Source organism: Sceloporus occidentalis, unplaced genomic scaffold (genome assembly GCF_023333645.1).
Source record: "Sceloporus occidentalis isolate IW3139 unplaced genomic scaffold, rSceOcc1.0.p SCAF_1, whole genome shotgun sequence".
NCBI classification, from domain to species: domain Eukaryota; kingdom Metazoa; phylum Chordata; class Lepidosauria; order Squamata; family Phrynosomatidae; genus Sceloporus; species Sceloporus occidentalis.
Window position 1 is genome coordinate 64,535,567 of NW_028316981.1, and position 18,996 is coordinate 64,554,562.

At 45.2% G+C, this 18,996-nt stretch overlaps 1 protein-coding gene across 3 annotated transcripts in view; it reads left to right on the plus strand.

Moving 5' to 3' along the window:
- Nucleotides 1–3,946: 3,946 nt before the first annotated feature.
- EFCC1 (EF-hand and coiled-coil domain containing 1) overlaps nt 3,947–18,996 on the plus strand; it is a 91,485-nt gene continuing 76,435 nt past the window's right edge. For all 3 annotated transcript variants that reach the window (XM_089523203.1, XM_089523210.1, XM_089523220.1), the window contains exons 1-2: nt 3,947–4,678; nt 12,267–12,676. In XM_089523203.1, coding sequence (XP_089379329.1) covers nt 3,953–4,678; nt 12,267–12,676 — 1,136 coding nt within the window. In that variant the 5' untranslated portion in view covers nt 3,947–3,952. The remainder of the gene's footprint in view (nt 4,679–12,266; nt 12,677–18,996) is intronic.

Below are 18,996 nucleotides of genomic sequence, written 5' to 3' on the forward strand. Positions count from 1 at the left end.
GGTAAATCCCATTGATTTGATGGACCTACTCTTCTCAGGAAGAACAACAGGATTTAGAGCACTTTTCAGCACATGTAGTTCCATGGCCTTCTGTGATTTTCAGTTGTTGTTCTGTACTTTGAGCAGTGCTTTCTGTGTGTTTAGGCATCTCCCTCATATGGTTGCTACGCTTGGGGGGAAAAAGGGGGGGCTATAATCTTTCTACACCTACTGACTGTTTTCTTGACAGCTATACTTGAAAGTTTATCCAGTTAGAAACCAAAATGGTGCCAAACACAGGAAAACATGGCCTCTTTGCACATAAGAAACAGCAATCAATATGTGTCAGAGCCATACACTTTGATCTTTCCGCAATGCACTGTTGAATTTGTACAGTGGCTTTTGAGTGGTGCCGCTGTATTAGAAGGCCTACAAGACTTTTGTTTCAATATCTCTGCTTTTCTGCATTCATTCTACTGGAAAGTTGTTTCTTCGGAGTCACAATGAATGGGAATATTTAAAGAAATTAAAGGGCTACACAGGCATACCTCAGAGTGCACCTACACAAGAAATAATGCAGTTCAATAGCACTTGAACTGCTATGGCTCCATCCTACAGAATAGTGGGATTTGTAGTTTTGTGAGCCACCAGCACGTTTTGGAAAAGAATGACCTTGTGAAACTACAAATCCCAGGATCCCATGGGACGGAACTATAGCAACTAAAGTGGTGTCAAAGTGCATTATTTCCACATTGTGAAGTCAAAGGCTTTGTGGCTGGCACGCATGGTTTTTCTGAGTTTTTCGGGCTATGTGGCCATGTTCTTGTTCCTGACGTTTCACCAGCATCTGCAGCTGGCATCTTCAGCAAATGATGCCAGCCACAGAGGCTGGCCAAACGTCAGGAACAAACTCTTCTAGAACATGGCCACATAGCCACCGAACCCCCCCCCCCCAAAAAAAAAACCCCACCATTTTCTATTTATTATTCCATCTCCCCGAACAGCAAAACAGAGAGGAAAGGGTGGAGAGTGAATTAGGCTGCATCTGCACTGCAGAAATAATCCAGTTTGACACCACTTTAACTGCCATGGCTCAAGGCTATTGAATTTTGTAGTTTGTTGTGGCACCAGCAACAGGAGCCTAATTCAGCTTCAATTTGATTCCAACTTTTCAAAGGGTTGTCCAAGGTGCTGAACCTTATTTTGTGAACAGAGTTTGGCACCTTCAGTTCAGCTCCTTTCATGTCTGGAGCATATTCACTGCTCCATTCCCATGGGAGTCACTAGCCACAGCTGGGTGCAGTAAGTTTTGGCTTGTGCCAGTTTAGGCTTGAGTTTTACTTAGGCTGAATGTCTGGTACAGGAGATGCTCAGGAACTCTGCATTCCCTACAGGTTTTCTGTGGCATAGAAGCTGGGCTTTCTCATCGAGTCAAAATGGAACTGATTCAAAGATATGTGTTAGTCTTTAGAATCAGTATGTAGAGAGATCTTATAGCTGATATAAGATCTCTCTACATACTGATATAATATAGTGCCTTTGAGACTAACTGAAAGATGCATTTGGGGGAAGCAAATTGAAGTCTAGGAAAACTCATGCCGCCAACTTGTTTCGTTCAGTTAGTCTCAAAGGTGCTACAGGATCTCTCTACAAAACTGAAAGGATTACATTACAAACAGTAGGATTCTACTTTAACTACGATGGCTGGAAAACTGGGATTTGCAGTTGAGGAAGGGTGTTTGGCATCCTCAACTCAAGAGCTGTAGTACTTTTCCAAACCACACACCCCAGGTTTCCACAGGATGCAGCCAGGTAGTTTAATTCCCTTGTCATACTTTAAGGGAATTATAGTGCTATAATCAGGTCGTGTGTGAAAGGACTTTGCCATGTGTTTGGCGCAGAGGACATCTGACTGGTGTCCATACTTGCGTATTATGTCAGCATTAGGATGAAGTCACTGTGACTGAAGATGGGGCGAGCTTGTTTTCTGCTGCTCCAGAGACTAGCAGGGCCCAGCAGAGCAAGGGATGCAAACTACAGGGAAAGAGCTTCTACCTCAACATGAGGAGGAACTTCCTGACACTAAGAGCCGTTCAACAGCGGAACGCATTCTGTGTTGAAGGTTTTTGGAGGTTTTTAACTTTGGAGGTCTTTGAACAGAGGCTGAATGGCCATCTGTGGGGTATGCTTTGAATGTGAGTTCCTGCATGGCAGAATGGGGTTAAACTGGATGACTCTTGGGGTCTCTTCCAATTGTGATTCTTGAATATCCTGAAGCAAACTTTTTGTTCACTTCTCAGAAAGGAAAAAGTGTGTAAGAAGCAGGGACCATGTAGGGCAGTGGTTCCCAACCTGTGGGTTGGGATCCCTTTGGGGGTTGAATGATCCTTTCATGGGGGTTGCCTGAGAGCATTGGAAAACACCTATTTAATTACAGTTAATGAAGCAGCAATGAAAATAATTTCATGGGTTTGGGTCACCTCAACATGAGGAACTGTATTAAAGGGTCGCGGCATTAGGAAGGTTGGGAACCACTGATGTAGGGAATTATTGTATGGCCTACCCCCAGCCAGCACTGGCCATCATTCAGAGAGAGCTGTAGTCCAAAAAGTAACTTAGACCCAGGTATGTGGGGGTGTGTTGTGTGCCTTCAAGTGGTTTCTGACTTGTGGTGACCCTGAGGAGAGCCTATCCTGGGGTTTCCTTGGCAAGATTTGTTCAGAGGAGGTTTGCCATTGCCTTCCCCTGAGGAGGCTGAGAGAGTGTGACTGGCCCAAGGTCCCTCAATGGGTTTCGTGGCTGAGTCGGGACTTGAACCCTGCTCTCCAGAGTGACTGCAGTCCAAGAAAGGGAGTGGGTGAGAAAAGTGTGCGGCTGATCCGGGATGGAACTGGTTCTCCTTCGAAGCTCCTTGTTGTAATTGGAGCCTTTTTCAGGAGCGCACAGGAACTGCCCCTGAGAGAGACAGCGTGACCCAGGGTCCTCCTATTCCTGGATACATCTTCCATGTGCCACCTTCAGTCCAGGAGCAATGCCCAAAGGGCCTCCCTTCGGAGCAGCACTAAGAAGCAGGCAGCTGTCTTTCTCTGGGGGCTTCCAGCTTGGTTTTTGTCAGGTCCTCCACTTTCCTCCCTTTGGAGCATGGCTGGGAAGCCTGTGCGGACCTTTCTCTGTTTCTGTGGTTGCGCCTTCCATCTTTCTGGCCCGTCCTCCACTTCTGGTGCTGTGCCTGGCCCTGCTTTGCAGTGAGGGGGAGCCCGGTCACTAGGGAAGGGTTTGGGGTTTTCCCTTTGGCTGGGTCCTCTGTCTCTGCCCCCTTTGAGCAGCACTAGTTGAGAAGCATTCCCTGGCACTCCTGGAATTGAAAGGTCTTCTAGCCCTGTTGGTCTGCAGAATCAGTGGCAGAGAGGGTCTTGCAGCACCTTTGAGACTCCGTGAAAGAGGCTGGCAGCAGGAGCTTTCCGGGACCTCAGTCTGCTTCCTCAGATGCATTTGGTGGAGTGGACCCAAGTCTAGGAAAGTTCATGCTGCCAACTTCTCTTTTTCAGTCAATCTCAGAGGGGCTGCTGCAAGGCACCATCACCCTCCTCCTCTTCCTCCTCCTCCTCCTCCTCCTCTCCAACTGCATCTGAGGAAGTGGATTCTAGCCTGGGAAAGCGGCGGCTGCTGCCGCCCCTTCTTCCTTCCCTGCAGGGCCTCAGAGGCCAGACCCTCTCCCTCGGACTCCAGGCGGCTCACTTGGGGCGCCTTGGCTTTGCTCCTGCGAAGAAGCGCCACTCGGGGCCCGCAGGGAGGGAGGCTCCGGGCGGGCCCTCCTCCTCCTCCTCCTCCTCCTCCTCCCTCCTTCCCGGGAGGCGGCTCCTGTCCTGTCCCCCGAGGGGCCTGGGCGGAGGCGGGGCAGCCTGGGCCGGAGTCCGGGGGTAGCCCAGAGCCGGGCTGCCGGTGGCGTCTGGGTCGGAGGCGTCGGCAGAGGATGTGGCGCCCTTCTCCTCCTTCTTCCTTGGGGCGGCGTCGGGAGTGGCTCCCCAGCGCCCTGGCGCTGCACTTCGGGGCCCTGGGGGCGGAGGGCAACGAGGTGGCGGTGCTGGCGACGGGGCTGGACCAGTACCTGCAGGAGCTCTTCCACCACCTGGACGCCCCGGGCACAGGCGCCCTCCCCCGGCAGGACTTCCAGGCCCTCTGCCGGGTGCTGGGCCTCCCCGACGGGGAGCAGGAAGAAGGCCAGGAGGAGGAGGAAGAGGAAGGCCGGGGCCTGTGCCGAGGGCTCCCCGCGGAGCTGACCTTCCGCCAGTTCCACGCCCGGCTCTGCGGCTACTTCGGCGCCCACCAGGAGAAGGCGGAGGGGGGCCCCGGGGGGAGCCTGGCCCGGATGCCGCTGGGGCCCGAGACGGAGCACATCCAGGCCCAGATCCGGCTCCGCAGCCCCCTCCGACGACGCCGGCGCCACCATCGCCGGGAGAAGGCGGCCCCGCGCCCAGGGAGGCAGCCTTCAGCCGGGCCAGCCTCCTCCTCCTCTTCCCCGCCGCCCGCCGCCCTCCCCTGCTGCCCGAGCCGGGAGTGCTACGAGGAGGTGGTGGCGCTGGAGCAGGCCGAGGACCGCATCCTGAGGCTGGAGGACGAGAACGCCAGCCTCCGCGAGCTGGTCGAGGACATGCGCGCCGCCCTCCAGAGCAGCGACGCCCGAGCCCTCGCCCTCCAGGTCCGGCCGCAGCGCCTCCCGCCCTCCCTCCCTTCCCTTCCCTTCCCTTCCCCTCCGCCTCCTCCTCCTCCTCCGGCCCGGCCTCCCTTCCGCCGCCAGAGCAGGGGTCCTCCTTCCCTTAGCATCCTGAGATCACTACAAGTGGAGAAGAGAACTGTCTGTGTCTTAGGGCTGAGGCTCTGAAATCAGGTGCCCCTGTTTCCAAGGATTGGTTTTGAGGTCTGGCGTCTATTTTGTAACAAGCTGATCAACAAAGAACGCAACCCAGCTGTGCCTTTGAAGCTCTACCTTCGAAGTTGCAGTCCCCTCCGCTCTGAAAATAACGCTTGAAAGTACACAATGCACTTCTGTGTAAATGCCCTTTGGGGCTGCCTTTGGCACTCAGCCTGTGTTTATCTTTGGGCCGGACAGAAGGAAAAACGTGTCATGTATCAATTAGCTTCCAAGATCAGCATAACTGATCTATCAGTATGATCTATCAAGTGTGTGAGCTCCTCACACACATGATCAAGATAGTTGATCTATCCATAGGACTTGATTTCAAGGCCAGGCAAAGATGAAAAATACATAGGAAGAGCATGATTTATTTATTTTTAAGATAAGATACTTTGTGGAAATGTTTTGAGCTCTGTTTTCAGAGGGTTTCTGGTTGGATAACATAATTTTAGACTTCAGCCCAACTTCTGTTTGCTTATGTCTAGATCATGTTGATTTTAATAGAATGTATATACTTTTTAGTGATTACTGCAATTCCTGCCATTATTGAGCATTTCCAATACATGGGCCATTGTTTTGTTTTCTGGACTTATTGACAGATTTTAGTTAGAACTAGAGTAGATTTTGTCTCTGTAGTTTGAAGCAGCTCTTTACTGTATGCTATCTGTTGCAGATGATTTCTTTGTCCCAAGTGGTCTGAGAGCAGCTTCACTTTCTAAAATTGGAGGTTTGTCTTCAAATGGCTCTTCCTTGAATTATTCTGTCATCCTTTCATCTATTTTATATAATTCATTGTCTTGCATACAGTTTTCATCATCTTTTTCTTTCTCTTAGTCATGTAATGTGTTCCTCTGCTGATCATAGAGTACCTCCAATTTTCGTTTAAATTTCCCTTGGATTTCTCAGATCTTGTGGAAGAGGTCTCTTGTTCTTCCTTTTTTTCCTATTCTCATCAATTGTTTTCCTGCATTGATTACTAAAGTACTTCTCCTTGACCCTACACACAAGTCATTGTACAGTTGCATTCAGGGTTATAACTCTTATTCTTCCAACTTGCCCTTTTGCTTCTCAGCTGTCTTTAACTATTTGAAGAGATTGAGGCTTCCTTTTCTTTTTAGCTGGATATAGTGTCTTCTTGCATTCCTTCCCGATAGTGTTCCTGGCTTCAGTCCAGATTTCCTCTGACTCCCAGTTTATTAGGCTTAATAATGCAAATCTCTTTTTTAACATTTCTTTAAATGCTACAGGGATGTGCTTCAGGTTATGTTTTGGCACAATGGTTGGTTTAGTGTTCTTCTTTAGCTTTATTCTAATTTTTGATATTAGCAGTGCATGATCTGTGCCACAACCTGTGCCTGGTCTTGATTTTGCTGCAAGAAAGGAGCTCCTCCATCTTCTGCTCAGTGGCATCACTAGCTAGAGTGGCACTCAGTACAGATGGCTAGCATTGCAGGGCGGCCTTCCCTGCCCACTCCCAGTAACTCAGAAACCTGCCTACGCCCTGCTGCTTGGCCAGACCCTGGAAGGATTGCCGGGTGTCAGCAGACTCCCTTTCCTCTCCTACCTCCCCAACCATTGCTTCACTCTTGCTGGGCAAGTAAGGCAGCAGGAGGGGACAGAGGGGTTGCATCCACCCTTCTTGCTGCTCCATCACCAGGCCTCCTTCTCAAGGGGAAAGCCCAGCAACAGAGCAGCTGGGCAGTACACACGTTTGCCCCTCTTCTCCTGTGTCACTGGGCTTCCTCCCCAGAGAGAAAGCCCAGCCATGGAGCAGCCAGTAATGGCATCCTTTCCCTCCCCTGTCATCTGGCTTCCTCTCCAGGGAGAAAGCCCAGCAACAGAGCAGCTGGGAAGGGCACATATTCACCCCTCCTACCCCAAAGAGGGCCCAAGTGGGTCCCCCCACCCTGTGGTGCCACCCATTACAGTCCCCACTCCTCACACACACACACTTCAGTGACACACTACTTCTGCTTCTAAATGTGTAGTCTATTTGATGCTTGGCATATTTAGTCTGGCTCCTAAGCAAAAGCCTGTCTAACATGGGTGACCTTACCAGCAGCACTGCTGCCATCAGCAATAGCCTCTTGCCTCACATTAGCACGCAATCACACCACTATGGAAAGGTAGTGCATTTCGTGGGACAAAATCATTACATGTTACTAAAAACCAAAATCTAACAAAGTTAAGCACATTGATTTCAGTGTTCTGCAATGCAATTCTCTGCAATTGAAGTATAAAAATAAATGGAGCTTAATGCTAATTTACTCTAGTATTCCGCTGAACCAAAACTACTACCAATTAGACAGAATCTATTTCCATTATTTTCAATATGAATCCTTGGTTCTGAGTAGAGAAGTCACTTCTAAATTTCTTCTGTTTTTATTTGTGTGTGGAAATGCATATTTTTAGAGCAGATCATTAAACAGATCTCCTTATCACACGTGAAACAGGAGCTCCAATATGAAGCAGAGTCACTTTGGATCCAAGGCAATTCATGTGATGTATTATCATACCTGAGGAACGAAACTGTGGTTTCTATTTGGGCAAAGCGGAGCAGGTGCACATTATATTACCACACCAGAGGGATTCAACAATTCAAATTGGCATCCTTACACATGCTCAGTGGGGCTCTGGACGTTGTCATCCTTCCCTGCCCCCTCCTTAGCTGTCATCCTTCATCGGAGTGAAGGAGGAGGCAGAGGATGATGGGACAGGTGGCAGGATGCCAGAGGGGGCGAAATAGGGGAGGAGGAGGAGGCAGGGGATGATGAGACAGGTGGCACGGTGGCAGAGGGGAAGAAATTGGGGAGAGGGAATATGCAGGGGATGATGGGACAGGTGGCAGGATGCCAGAGGGGGTGAGATTGGGGAGAAGGAGCAGGCAGGTGATGATGGGACAGGTCACAGGGAATCATTGGGGGTGAGATTGGGGTGATCTTCCACACCAGACCAATTCGAAGTGAAATTGAAGTGAGCTTGGAAACAATTTTTGTGAATTCACTTGTCACTCCGAATTGACTGTGGATCCGCCTCACAATGACCCCCCAAAGAAAGCAATCACGTGTGATAATACATCACGTTATTGCGTGAATTTGCATCCTTGGACCTGCAGTAACATCGGATCAGAGCTGCAAAACCCCCCGTGTGATAAAGCCCAGAGAGTCTGTGAACATCTAGAAAGCAATGCCATAATCACAGAAAGTCAGCATGGGTTTCAGAGAAACAAGTCATGCCAGACAAATCTAATCTCTTTTTTTGATAAAATTACCAGCTTGGTAGATGAAGGGAATGCTGTGGATATAGTATATCTTGAGGCTTTTGACAGGGTTCCCCATGACATTCTTGCAAGCAAGCTAGTGAAATGTGGGTCAGACAAGGTAACTGTTACATGGATTTGTAATTGGTTGACTGGCTGAACCCAAAGGGTGTTCAACAATGGCTCCTTTTCATCCTGGAGAGAAGTGACCAGTGGGGTCCCACAGGGCTCTATCCTGGGCCCAGTGCTATTCAACATCTTTATCAATGACTTGGATGACAGAATTGGGAGTATACTTATCAAATTTGCAGATGACACAAAATTAGGAGGAGTAGCTAATACCCCTGAGGATGGGATCAATCTTCAGAATGACCTGAATAGATTAGAAAGCTGGGCCAAAGCTAACAAAATAATTCAACATGGAGAAATGAAAAGTACTGCATTTAGGGCGGAAAAATGAAATGCAGAGATATAGGATGGGTGACACCTGGCTTAAGGAGACTAAGTGTGAAAGGGATCTGGGAGTCTAAGTAGACCACAAATTGAACATGAGTCAACAGTGCGATGCAGCAGCTAACAAGGCCAATGCGATTTTAGGCTGCATCAATAAAACTATAGTGTCTAGATCAAGAAAAGTAATAGTGCCACTCTAATCTGCTCGGGTCAGGCCCCACCTGGAATACTGTGTCCAGTTCTGGGCACCACAATTCAAGGACACTGAGAAACTGGAGCGTGTCCAACGGAGGGCAACTAAAATGGTGACGGGTCTGGAAACCATGCCCTATGAGGAACGACTCAGGGAGCTGGGGATGTTTAGCCTGGAGAAAAGAAGGTTAAGAGGTGATATGATAGCCCTGTTTAAATATTTGAAGGGATGTCATATTGAGGAGGAACAAGCTTGTTTTCTGTTGCTCCAGAGACTAGGACCAGGAGCAGTGGATGCAAGCTACAGGAAAAGAGATTTCACCTCAACATTAGGAGGAATTTCCTGACAGTAAGGGCTGTTCAACAGTGGAACAAACTCCCTTGGAGTGTAGTGGAGTCTCCCTCCTTGGAGGTCTTTAAATAGAGGCTGGATGGCCATCTGATGCTTTGATTTAAATTTCCTGCATGGCGGGGTTGAACTGGATGGCCCTTGCGGTCTCTTCCAACTCTATGATTCTATGATTCTGCATAACCATCCAGCTAAATAATGTAAGCATCTGAAGTGAAACAATCACTGTTTACTAATTTCATTTGGAGCATTTTATAAACCTGCATTTCAGAATAGAGGACCACCCATTCCCATATGGAACTGCCTGGCTGATTATCATTTGAAGCCCCATTGTTCTTTCTGCGTCTGTCCTGCTTCAGAAGTGGCACTGAAAAGATGTTTGTGGAAGGGAGTGGCACTAAATTGCTGTCCTTACTCTTTTGTTCATCCAGCATATCCTGTAAGAGTGCCTGTGTATTCACAACCTTCATCATTCAGAACCCTCAAGAGGGTAGACTCCTAGGTCACACATAGAGAGCCTAGGTGCATAACATTTTATGCCCTCAGGCATGTTCCGATTAGCAGCTGTATGCCTGCAGGGACTAGGACAGCAGATGAGAGCATATTGTCTCCTCTATGCAGAATATACACAGTGGCCTGTTACAGACTGCCAAAATAAAGCTGCTTCGGGTCTCTTTGGAGGTATGCTATTTAAATGATACATGGGTCCTAAGAGTCCGGAGGTCACGCCAAAGCCACACTCCATTCCTAAGCACTGGAGTGCAGCTTTGGTGCAGCTTCCGGATTCTTAGGATGCATGCATCATTTAAATAGCATACCTCCAAAGAGACCCGAAGCAGCTTTATATTGGCAGTCTGTAACAGGCCTATATTTTGCAAAATATACACTATAATATAATCACACCATAAAAGAGAGATTATCAGACACCAGCTGTGCATAGTCATGGAAACCCACTGGGTGACTTTGGGCAAGTCAGCCTCAGAGGATGGCAAAGGCTAAAACTCCTCTGAACACATCTTGTCAAGAAACCCCCATAATAGGTTAGCTGTAGGGTCACCATAGGTTGGAAATAACTTGAAGGCACACAGAAACAACAAACACCAGCTTAATTTAGTGAAAGAGATAAGGTCTTATTAGTGGTAGCCCAGACTTTGGGAAATTCTTTCTTCAGAGACTGTTATCTGGTGCCTATGTGCCAATTTTTTTTCTGCATTAGGAAAAAATAATTGCTGTGCTGTTTGTTTTCATTTGCTGACATTGATGTTGGATTGGATCTTACAATTTCAGTGATGTGTTAGCTGTTTTCAGCATCTTTTAAAGATGGAAGTATGAGATAGAAAGGTTTTAAGTAAAAATGATAATAAGAATATACAGCTGTATGCTGTAGTGGTGTGTGAGCATATTTAACTTAAATATAAACCATGTAACACTAGGTTCATAGTGGTAACACACACTGTCTCATGTAGTTTCTCCATTTCATGCAGCAAACCCTAGGATCAAGTTGTTATTGCATGATACATGTTTGAATTTCTGCTAGGACATCATGTTAAATATACAGACATGCACACAAATATTTGTGCTTCTGTCTTTAGAGCTGATGGTAGATGTATGCTTTCAAATGTGCACTCTACAAGTTTGTACTTCTATAACAAGCATGAGTAACCTGCCGGCTACAGACTAGATGTACATTTTAAAGCATGGCCGTTTTAACTTTTAAAACTGCTTTTGTATCGTTTTTAAATTGTATTGTTTTAAATATGCTGTTCGCAATCTTGAGTCCCTGCAGTGGGAGAAAAATGGGATTTAAGTGAATATCATAATATCTGTGGGTTTCCCTTCTAGCTCACAACCTTCTGCTGTTGTCTCTGATCAGAGATTGGAGATAAGAGGGTGTTTTAATTTCCCCCCAACACCTTTTGAAATAGCATTTTAAAAACTTTGAATACCTGCTCTTAAACTGTCTGGCCTTAAGCTGAATTGGGCTTTGTAAGCCTGACAGCTGTTGCACTGGAGCTTGGCCCTAAGCAGACAGTCCTAAAACTGATCAGTGGTTTGTATGCTTGGGTGAGAATGGGTAAGAATCACATCTGACTCTGCCCAGTTTGCTTTGGCTCTGCCTGCTCTGATCTTGCCCCTGCCCACTTCTAGAATTCAGCCTCCAAGATGCTTCCTAAATTATAATTTCCCCTTAAGTAAAACATAAATAAATAATGTCTCATCCCTATTATTTAGCTTGTAGCATGTACATTGTTTAGTATGCTTAACAACAATCTACCTCAAAAAGTTGTTATTTTTGTTGGCACTACTCAGAGAATCAATAAAGCAATTCGCCCCCATAGCAATGTATTCATGATCATGTTGGCATGTGTGTAGATCTTAGAGGACCTGTGTGTGACTTTTGAGGCGTTGGTAGACTTTGGGACTGTACATACATAGAGACCTTAAGAGGCGGCTTCTGCAGCCACATCGGGGCCGTGGCAACCTCATGCCATGGCCCAGATCTGGCCTTCTGAGGGTGCAGAAAGGAGGTGCAAAAAGCAGCTCCTTCTTGCACCCTCCAAAGAGTGCCTTAGCTGTGGCGGATGTCTGGAGTAGTGTGCGGCATCATGGCGCCCTGGGGGCGGAATCAGGGCATGCGTCATTAGGACAATGTGCCCTTATTCTGCCCACAGGTTGGCCTTTCAGGCCAGTCTCTATAGGCTCTTTATCTCCCATTAGCCTTGACAATCAGCCATGCCATTTGGGGCTAAAGAGAAATGGAGTCTAACAATGTCTGGAAGGCCACCAGTTCTTTGTCTAGATATCATGTTCTGATTGGAAAGCAACAACCTTGTGCATCAACTTCCCAATCAATGCAAATGAAATGAAGGGGAAATATGACTTGAATCTTACTCATAAAATAAAATGTAATGTGAAATAGTCAAGAATGAAGAATTTGTAAATGGTTGTCTATTCAGTTTACCAAGTGTACTATAGTTCATTATTTCTGATACTGTATGGGCTCATATTATCCAAAACTTAAAACAAAAATGTAGGTTGCAAGCACATTAAAAACAAATCTGCTTTGTTAAAGCACTTATTGCTCCTAAATTATATTTCCCCTGACCCATTTATTGTAGGTGGGATTATGGAAGATCCATTCTAGCCATAAGAAAAATGGAACCTGTTTTATAGGCAACCAAAGAGAATTAACTAACACCCAGTCCCAGACTTCCAAGTGCCTTCAGAGTGTCCTAAAAGAGCTTGAACTAGTCCGGAGTTCCAGGGATGGACAAATTGAAGAAGCCATTAAGTTTAATCAACAACTGGAAAAAGAACTGAGGAATTCTCGTGAAGCCCTTGTTGCCCTAGAAGACTGCAATCGCACCCTAAAGAGGGAACAAGCAGAAATGAGGAAGAAGGTTGAAGAAGCAAGATATGCAGTCCTTAACAGCCTTGAAAAAGTAAAGGAGCTAGAAGCCAAAGCCCAGAAAGTGCCACAGTTGCAGACATATATCCAGCAGCTAGAATCAGAGCTACAGTATTATAGGTAAGTGGCCAGAAATCACAAGAGTGGATAAATTTTAGACATTGAATTTAAGTGTGTTTTGTGAACCCAGTTGTAAATGTCTTCTGAAATGCAGTGGGTAGAGAATTAGCTTCTACCTAGTTATTTTTCTAGTAGGGGCTTACAGCAAAGCATTACTTATCTCCCCTCTAGTTAATGTCACAGCAAGCAAGATTTACTGGTCACAGCAGAGACCATCAAAGGAAAGCCCAACAAGGCATTGACAAAAACAAACAAAAAACAACAACCCAGAAACAAAACCAGCAGATGTTAACAGTCTAATTTAGGAAGCATTTTTATAAATGGTATTGTGGGAATTGATGTTTAGAAAAGGGAACATGTAATACTGTATAATGGGAGAGTCTGAAAAGTATAACAGCTGGTTATTATTAAGGCTATTGGCTACACATGTTGTATTTTAGCTTTAAATTAATAGTTGCACTGTGAACTTGTTTGTTGGTTTTGCATTAATGTCTCTTCAGACACTTGTTCAAAATATTCCAGCCCCGGCTTGAAGAGAGAAATGCAGTTGTTCATAAGGGTGGGTTTGGAGTCTTTTTTTAGGATGGCCAGCAACTACTTTGTGAGATGGTCTCCTGAAGTGAATGATATTTGGGGATTTCCATGCATGCTCATATTTAGGGATTTAACCATGTGGAATTTTCAAAAAGAAATTTTCTGCATAGATATTAGTATATGCTGTCTTGGTTATATTCACTATGCTATCATGACATAGGGGCAGCAACCATAGCATAGAAGAGGCAGGGTTTGCAAAGTTGAAGCCAAAGAGCTTTTTGATGAGCAGCAACTTTGACATCATTTGCCACTCCAATTTAACTCCTTTTATATAGCCCTCTGAAGAAGCCTAATGCCCAAGCTTTTCTACCTGTAAAGCACCATCTTTTGAATATCTTGACATGTGTCACTTTTTAATTCTGTGGGTACCTTCAGATATTAGCAACTTTTTACACAGATGACATATCCAGGTTGTCAAATTCTGGCTGACATTTATTTCAAGACAGAAATGTCTTTTTTTAGATAAGTAAGAATACCATTGGCACAACCTTCCTTAGTCTTTTTTATTCACAGGAGTAGTAATTTTTAAAGGACTAAGATGTAAGTCAGCACATTATAGTTGTCTACCTCTTTCTATTGATAGAATTATCTTTTGGAGCAATAATTAACGTGTTTAATGTAATGCCATTGTGTCCTGTCGGTTAAAGCTCAGTGCATGGATAACCATGGCTGTACTCCATAGATTTTGGTGAGAGAAGTACATGCAAATATGCGCAAATGAACACAGAGTTGTAGAAAAAAGGAACTTCATTGCTTTTCTATTTATTTTTAGCTTTTTGCTGTCTGGCTTGTGCTCCAGATGCTGGCTGTCCAAGACATAACTGTCATGTCTTTGATAACTGCTGATACAGTACATGTGGATCTCAATCCAATTTAAAAGAAGAATCAGTGGTGGATAATAACAATTCCATACCTCTGGCAGCCACTAAGTAGGGGGGAGCAGAAACTAAAGCCAGAAGTATGAATAAGCAAGTACATTTATAGCTTTGCAGATTTTAATATACCCAGGAACTCACTTTACTTTTTAAAAAACCCTAAAAAGAACAGTTAGTGCATTAACTTGTATGAGATATATTTAGCCAAGGTGAAACAATACTCTGACCAAGTGTGTGTATGATGTACAGAAGACTGGTATGGTTGGGGGACAAAGATCTTTAAGATAGGATCATTACACCAAAACTAGCCCATATGTGTGTGAGGTTCTTAAAGTATATTACCATGCTAAATCTAAAACTCATCCTCATCTTCATGATGTTGAGACCTACAAATTGAGATTCAACACCTCTGGGAAAATGAAACAACTGTGGTTCTAATAACAATAAGTGTCCTGAAAGCAATTCCAATCAGATGGATAGAATATCGAAGCAGTGGTGTTCCTATGCCTGGTGACACCTGGTGTGGGGAGCGGGACTTCCAGGAGGTGGGGCTTCTGGCCCCAGACTTCCAGCAGGATTTCTGGGGTGAGGGGATGCCAAGGAACCCGCAACACAGCCCCCATGAGGTCCCCAAAAGCCCTCATGCTGAGCTCAGGAGGTCTCCAAAGGCCCAGCTCCGAGTGCAGGAAGTCCCCAAAGGCCTCGTGCCGGGCACAAGAGGTCCCCAAAAGTCCTGCACCAGATGCAGGAGGTCCCAAAAACCCTGTGCTGGGTACAGAACGTCCCCAAAGACCCTGCGCCAGGTGCAAAAGGTCCTCAAAGGCCCTGTGGCAGACACAGGAGGTCCCCAAAAGCCCTGTGCCAAGTGCAAGAGCGATTGTGTGGGCCAAAACAGTGCCTGCCGGTAGGCAGGAAGCCAACCAGTGTCACCCCCCCTTCTTTGGTGTCACCTCCTTCTGGGGTGTCACCTGGTGCGGTCTGTATCCACACACTCTCCCAGTGACGCTGTTGCATCTGAGTGAAATAGCCATAGGTTGGATCACAATAGCACAGGGACAAAAAGTGACACTATTTGGGACATGCCACATTATCTGACAATGGGCAGGTCTACACTGGCCAGAATAGTCTAGGCTACTCCTGGAGCATTCTAGTCTCGAAGCTGCCTTGACACTGGACAGCTTTCTACACATACATCCTGCTGTGCTGCCTGGTGCCACTGCTAGTGGCCTGAGTTGCTTTCTCTGAGATTGAAAATGAGGCACCCACCATCAATCACATGGCTAGGCACTTTGTTGTGACTTCAGATGGAGCAACTCATGCCAGCAGTAGCAGCACTGGGCAGCACAGCATGATGTGCATGTAGACAGCTGCCCAGCATCGCTTTGGAGTGCTCGGATTTTCAAAGAAAATTGACAGCAAAAGGTAAGTTATTTTAAACCAGGTTGAGACAGGGTTGACCCAGATTCGATGCCGAACTGCCCTCACATCATGAAGACAGGGTGCAGCTGAATCAAAGCTTTGGCTATGTGTCATGAAGACAGACTGCAGTCCAGGGAGAGGAAAACAAGTTTAAGTGGCCCGTGGGCACACATACTTAATAATTAATGGATACTAAAAAAAGGTAAAGGTATGCCCGATTGACAAGGTTGTCAAGTCGTTTTCGACCATAGGGTGCGGTGATCATCTCCGTTACTAAGCCAAAGAGCCAGCATTGTCAGAAACTACTCTGTGATCATATGGCCAGCATGATTGCACAGAATGCTGTTTACCTTCCAACCTGAGTGATTTATCTACTACTTGCATTTGCATGCTTTTGAACTGCTAGGTTGGCAGAAGCTGGGACTAGTGATGGGAGCTCACCCCATCATGCGGCAGCTGGACCTTGAACTGCCAACCTGTCAATCTTGCAATCCACAGAGCCAGCATCTTAACCACTATTTGAATTCCTGATTCTCCAAAGCACACCTCTTTTTAAAGCTCCTCTGTTACCACAACATTGGAAGAACACTATACCACTAAATACTCTGATGCTCATTAATGTTTGGAAAAGTTAGAGATCTCCACCTAAGGGCTGCACATATGACCGGTCTTGTATACACAACACACACCTTTGTCTTGGGAACCCATGGCAAGAAGTCTACAGCCCATTTCTTTTGATTTGTGATAAACCTCTCCCCAACCCAAAGCCTTTTTTTTAAAAAATCCCAGAATGTTTGTTTAACTCTTTGTTCCTACTTCAAGGCAGTTTCATGCTATCACTTCCATCGACCTTGCACCCTTCCCTTTCGTTTCATCCCACATCTCCTTTCCCAGGCCCATTTTAATTATATTTTGAATTTAGAAAGTTAGGGCTCAGGGTGACCTTACAGGCCACCGTTAACCTTTGCTTGTACCATCATTGCCTTTCTTTTCTCACAATATATCTGTGGATCCTTAGTTAGCTGTCATGAATTTTTAGGAGGAAGAAGATGTTATAAATCAAATAAGTAATATCCACAAGATAATGTATTTGAAGGTTAGGATGCTTAACAATCCATAATTCTTAACAAACCATCTGTGTAACCAGAGATGGGAATCGACTAGTTAAAACTGACTAAATATAAATTAATTTTAAAATTTTCTAACAAAAGAGGCAACTTTATTGAATTTATTTTAAACTAAATTTATTAACCTGGAATTTCAGTCTTAACCTAATTCCAGATTTAAGATATTAATTAATTAAATGGGACACCGTACGACATAACAAATGTTATGTTTTCCAGGTGGTTTCTTGACCCAAAGCCTAGTTCTTTCTCATTTTGTAAAAAATATTTACTTTTAACTGGTTCCTCAGGGCTGGGAAATTTTAAAAAATTGATCACAAGATTACTTACTTGGGCAGTCCTGTTCTGTTCTACACTGAGCACTGCATAGAGTTTTACGTTCTTAACATGGAACTTTTGCTGGAAGCCACATGGAAATCAGTAGGCTGAAAAAATAAAGGGGGAAGAGAGGTGAGTTTGTAGAGAAGGGGTTTTGGTGGAATGGGTGGGAAATACAATTTTCTGAAATCAGTGCAGCCCTATCCTCTGCAGCTCAAAACAGAGATGGGGGGAGCAATATCCTAGGTGGCATTTTTTCAGCTTTCTTCATCCATAATTCTTAACAAACAAAAATGGCTTTTAGTGCAGAGATTTACCTCCAGTTTAAATGGCAATTTAACATAAACACATTTGCCCCAATTATAATGTAAATAGAAATGAATCATTTTTAAGCTTATAAATTATTAACTAAATGCATTAACCCTTTTATATCAACATGCCAGTCCCTGTCAAGAACGGATGCTTATAGTCCACCAGATAACAGCAGACACCTATGGCGAGGGACTGGGTGGTGATGGAAAGGATTGGTCTCTTTTTGCATTGGAATATGAAATAGTTGTGAATCAACTTTTCTTCTTTAGACACATTCCATCTCATTCCCTCCCTCTCTCTTTCTTCGTTCCCTCTACTATTAGTGTACCCATGGAAGAAATAATTTATTTTCTGCTCTTGGATCCATCTCTGTCACTGGAGGCCAGGTGGACTCCATGGCTCAGAGTGCTTGGCTCCAGCTCCAGCTGGTTCATCACCTGCGGCCCCTCTTGGGCAGGAATAAATTAGCCACAGTAGTCCAATTATATCACTGTAATGCACTTGACATGGTCTGCTCTTGAAGATAACTCAGGAGCTACAGCTGGTACAGAACAGAGAAACAAAATTTCAGGGGGTAATATCATGTACACATCACATCAAACTGTTTTTTATAAAAATTGCACTGGCTGCCAGTATGCTTCCTGTCTGCAGTGGCATCACTTGGGTTGGTGTCACCTGGTACCGTAATTTATAATGTGATCTCTCCCATTGACCTCCCCCCTTACCATACCATATAGGATCCTTAGTAATGTTTTTTTTTGTGTGCTGATGTTACTTATCAGTTGTAATTCTTGTATATTGCTGAATACAATTATGTATTCAGTTAAGATATAAACAACTAGCAAAATTAAAATTATATATTTAAATACAATATCATGAAAATCTACCTGTGTTTACATGTACATAGTTTCATGTGGTTAAAGTGAAAATTTGGTAAGATGTTAGATGTTGAAATAAAAAATTAAAATATATTTTTAAATTTTAACAATCCCCCCCCCCCAGCCTCTCCTTTCTCCTCCCACTGAGCCTCACCCTACTCACATCATCCCCAGCATTTAAAAGGGATACAGGTGAGTGGCACAGGCTATTTCTGCCGAAAGGCAGATGTTTGGGAAGTAGTGGTGTCACACCCCCTGCCTATCTGAATTCAAGTTGCTACTAATGACATCCAAAGCCCTTAATGTCTTGAGACTTTGATTTATGAAGGAGAGTATCTTCCTATATATGCCTACCTGGGAACCCAGGTCTATCCCCACCATGAGCACAAAATATTGTCAAAGGACCCTGTAGGGCAGGGGTGGGCAAAGTACGGCTGGTTGGCTGTTTTTGTGGCTCCCAAGGCCCCCTAGGAGTAATTTCATTTGCAGATTAAAACTTTATTGATAAATAATGCCCAGAAAAAAACCTCCTGGGGTCTATGAGGGCATTTCCACCAAATTTGGAGGGGGAGCCCTTAGACCCCTCAGGGGTCAAAACAAATTTGCCAAAGTGTCAAAAATTTTGTACCTCAAAATGACACACACACACACACACACAGCTTTAGGGGCCATGGAATGCCCCAGAACATGGTGAGAATACCCTCATGCCCCATAGATGGCATTCGGGGACCAAAATATTATTCTTCTACAGTGAGGGTGATGGCCCTCCAAGGTCTCATGGTGGGGTTAATGTGTCCCCC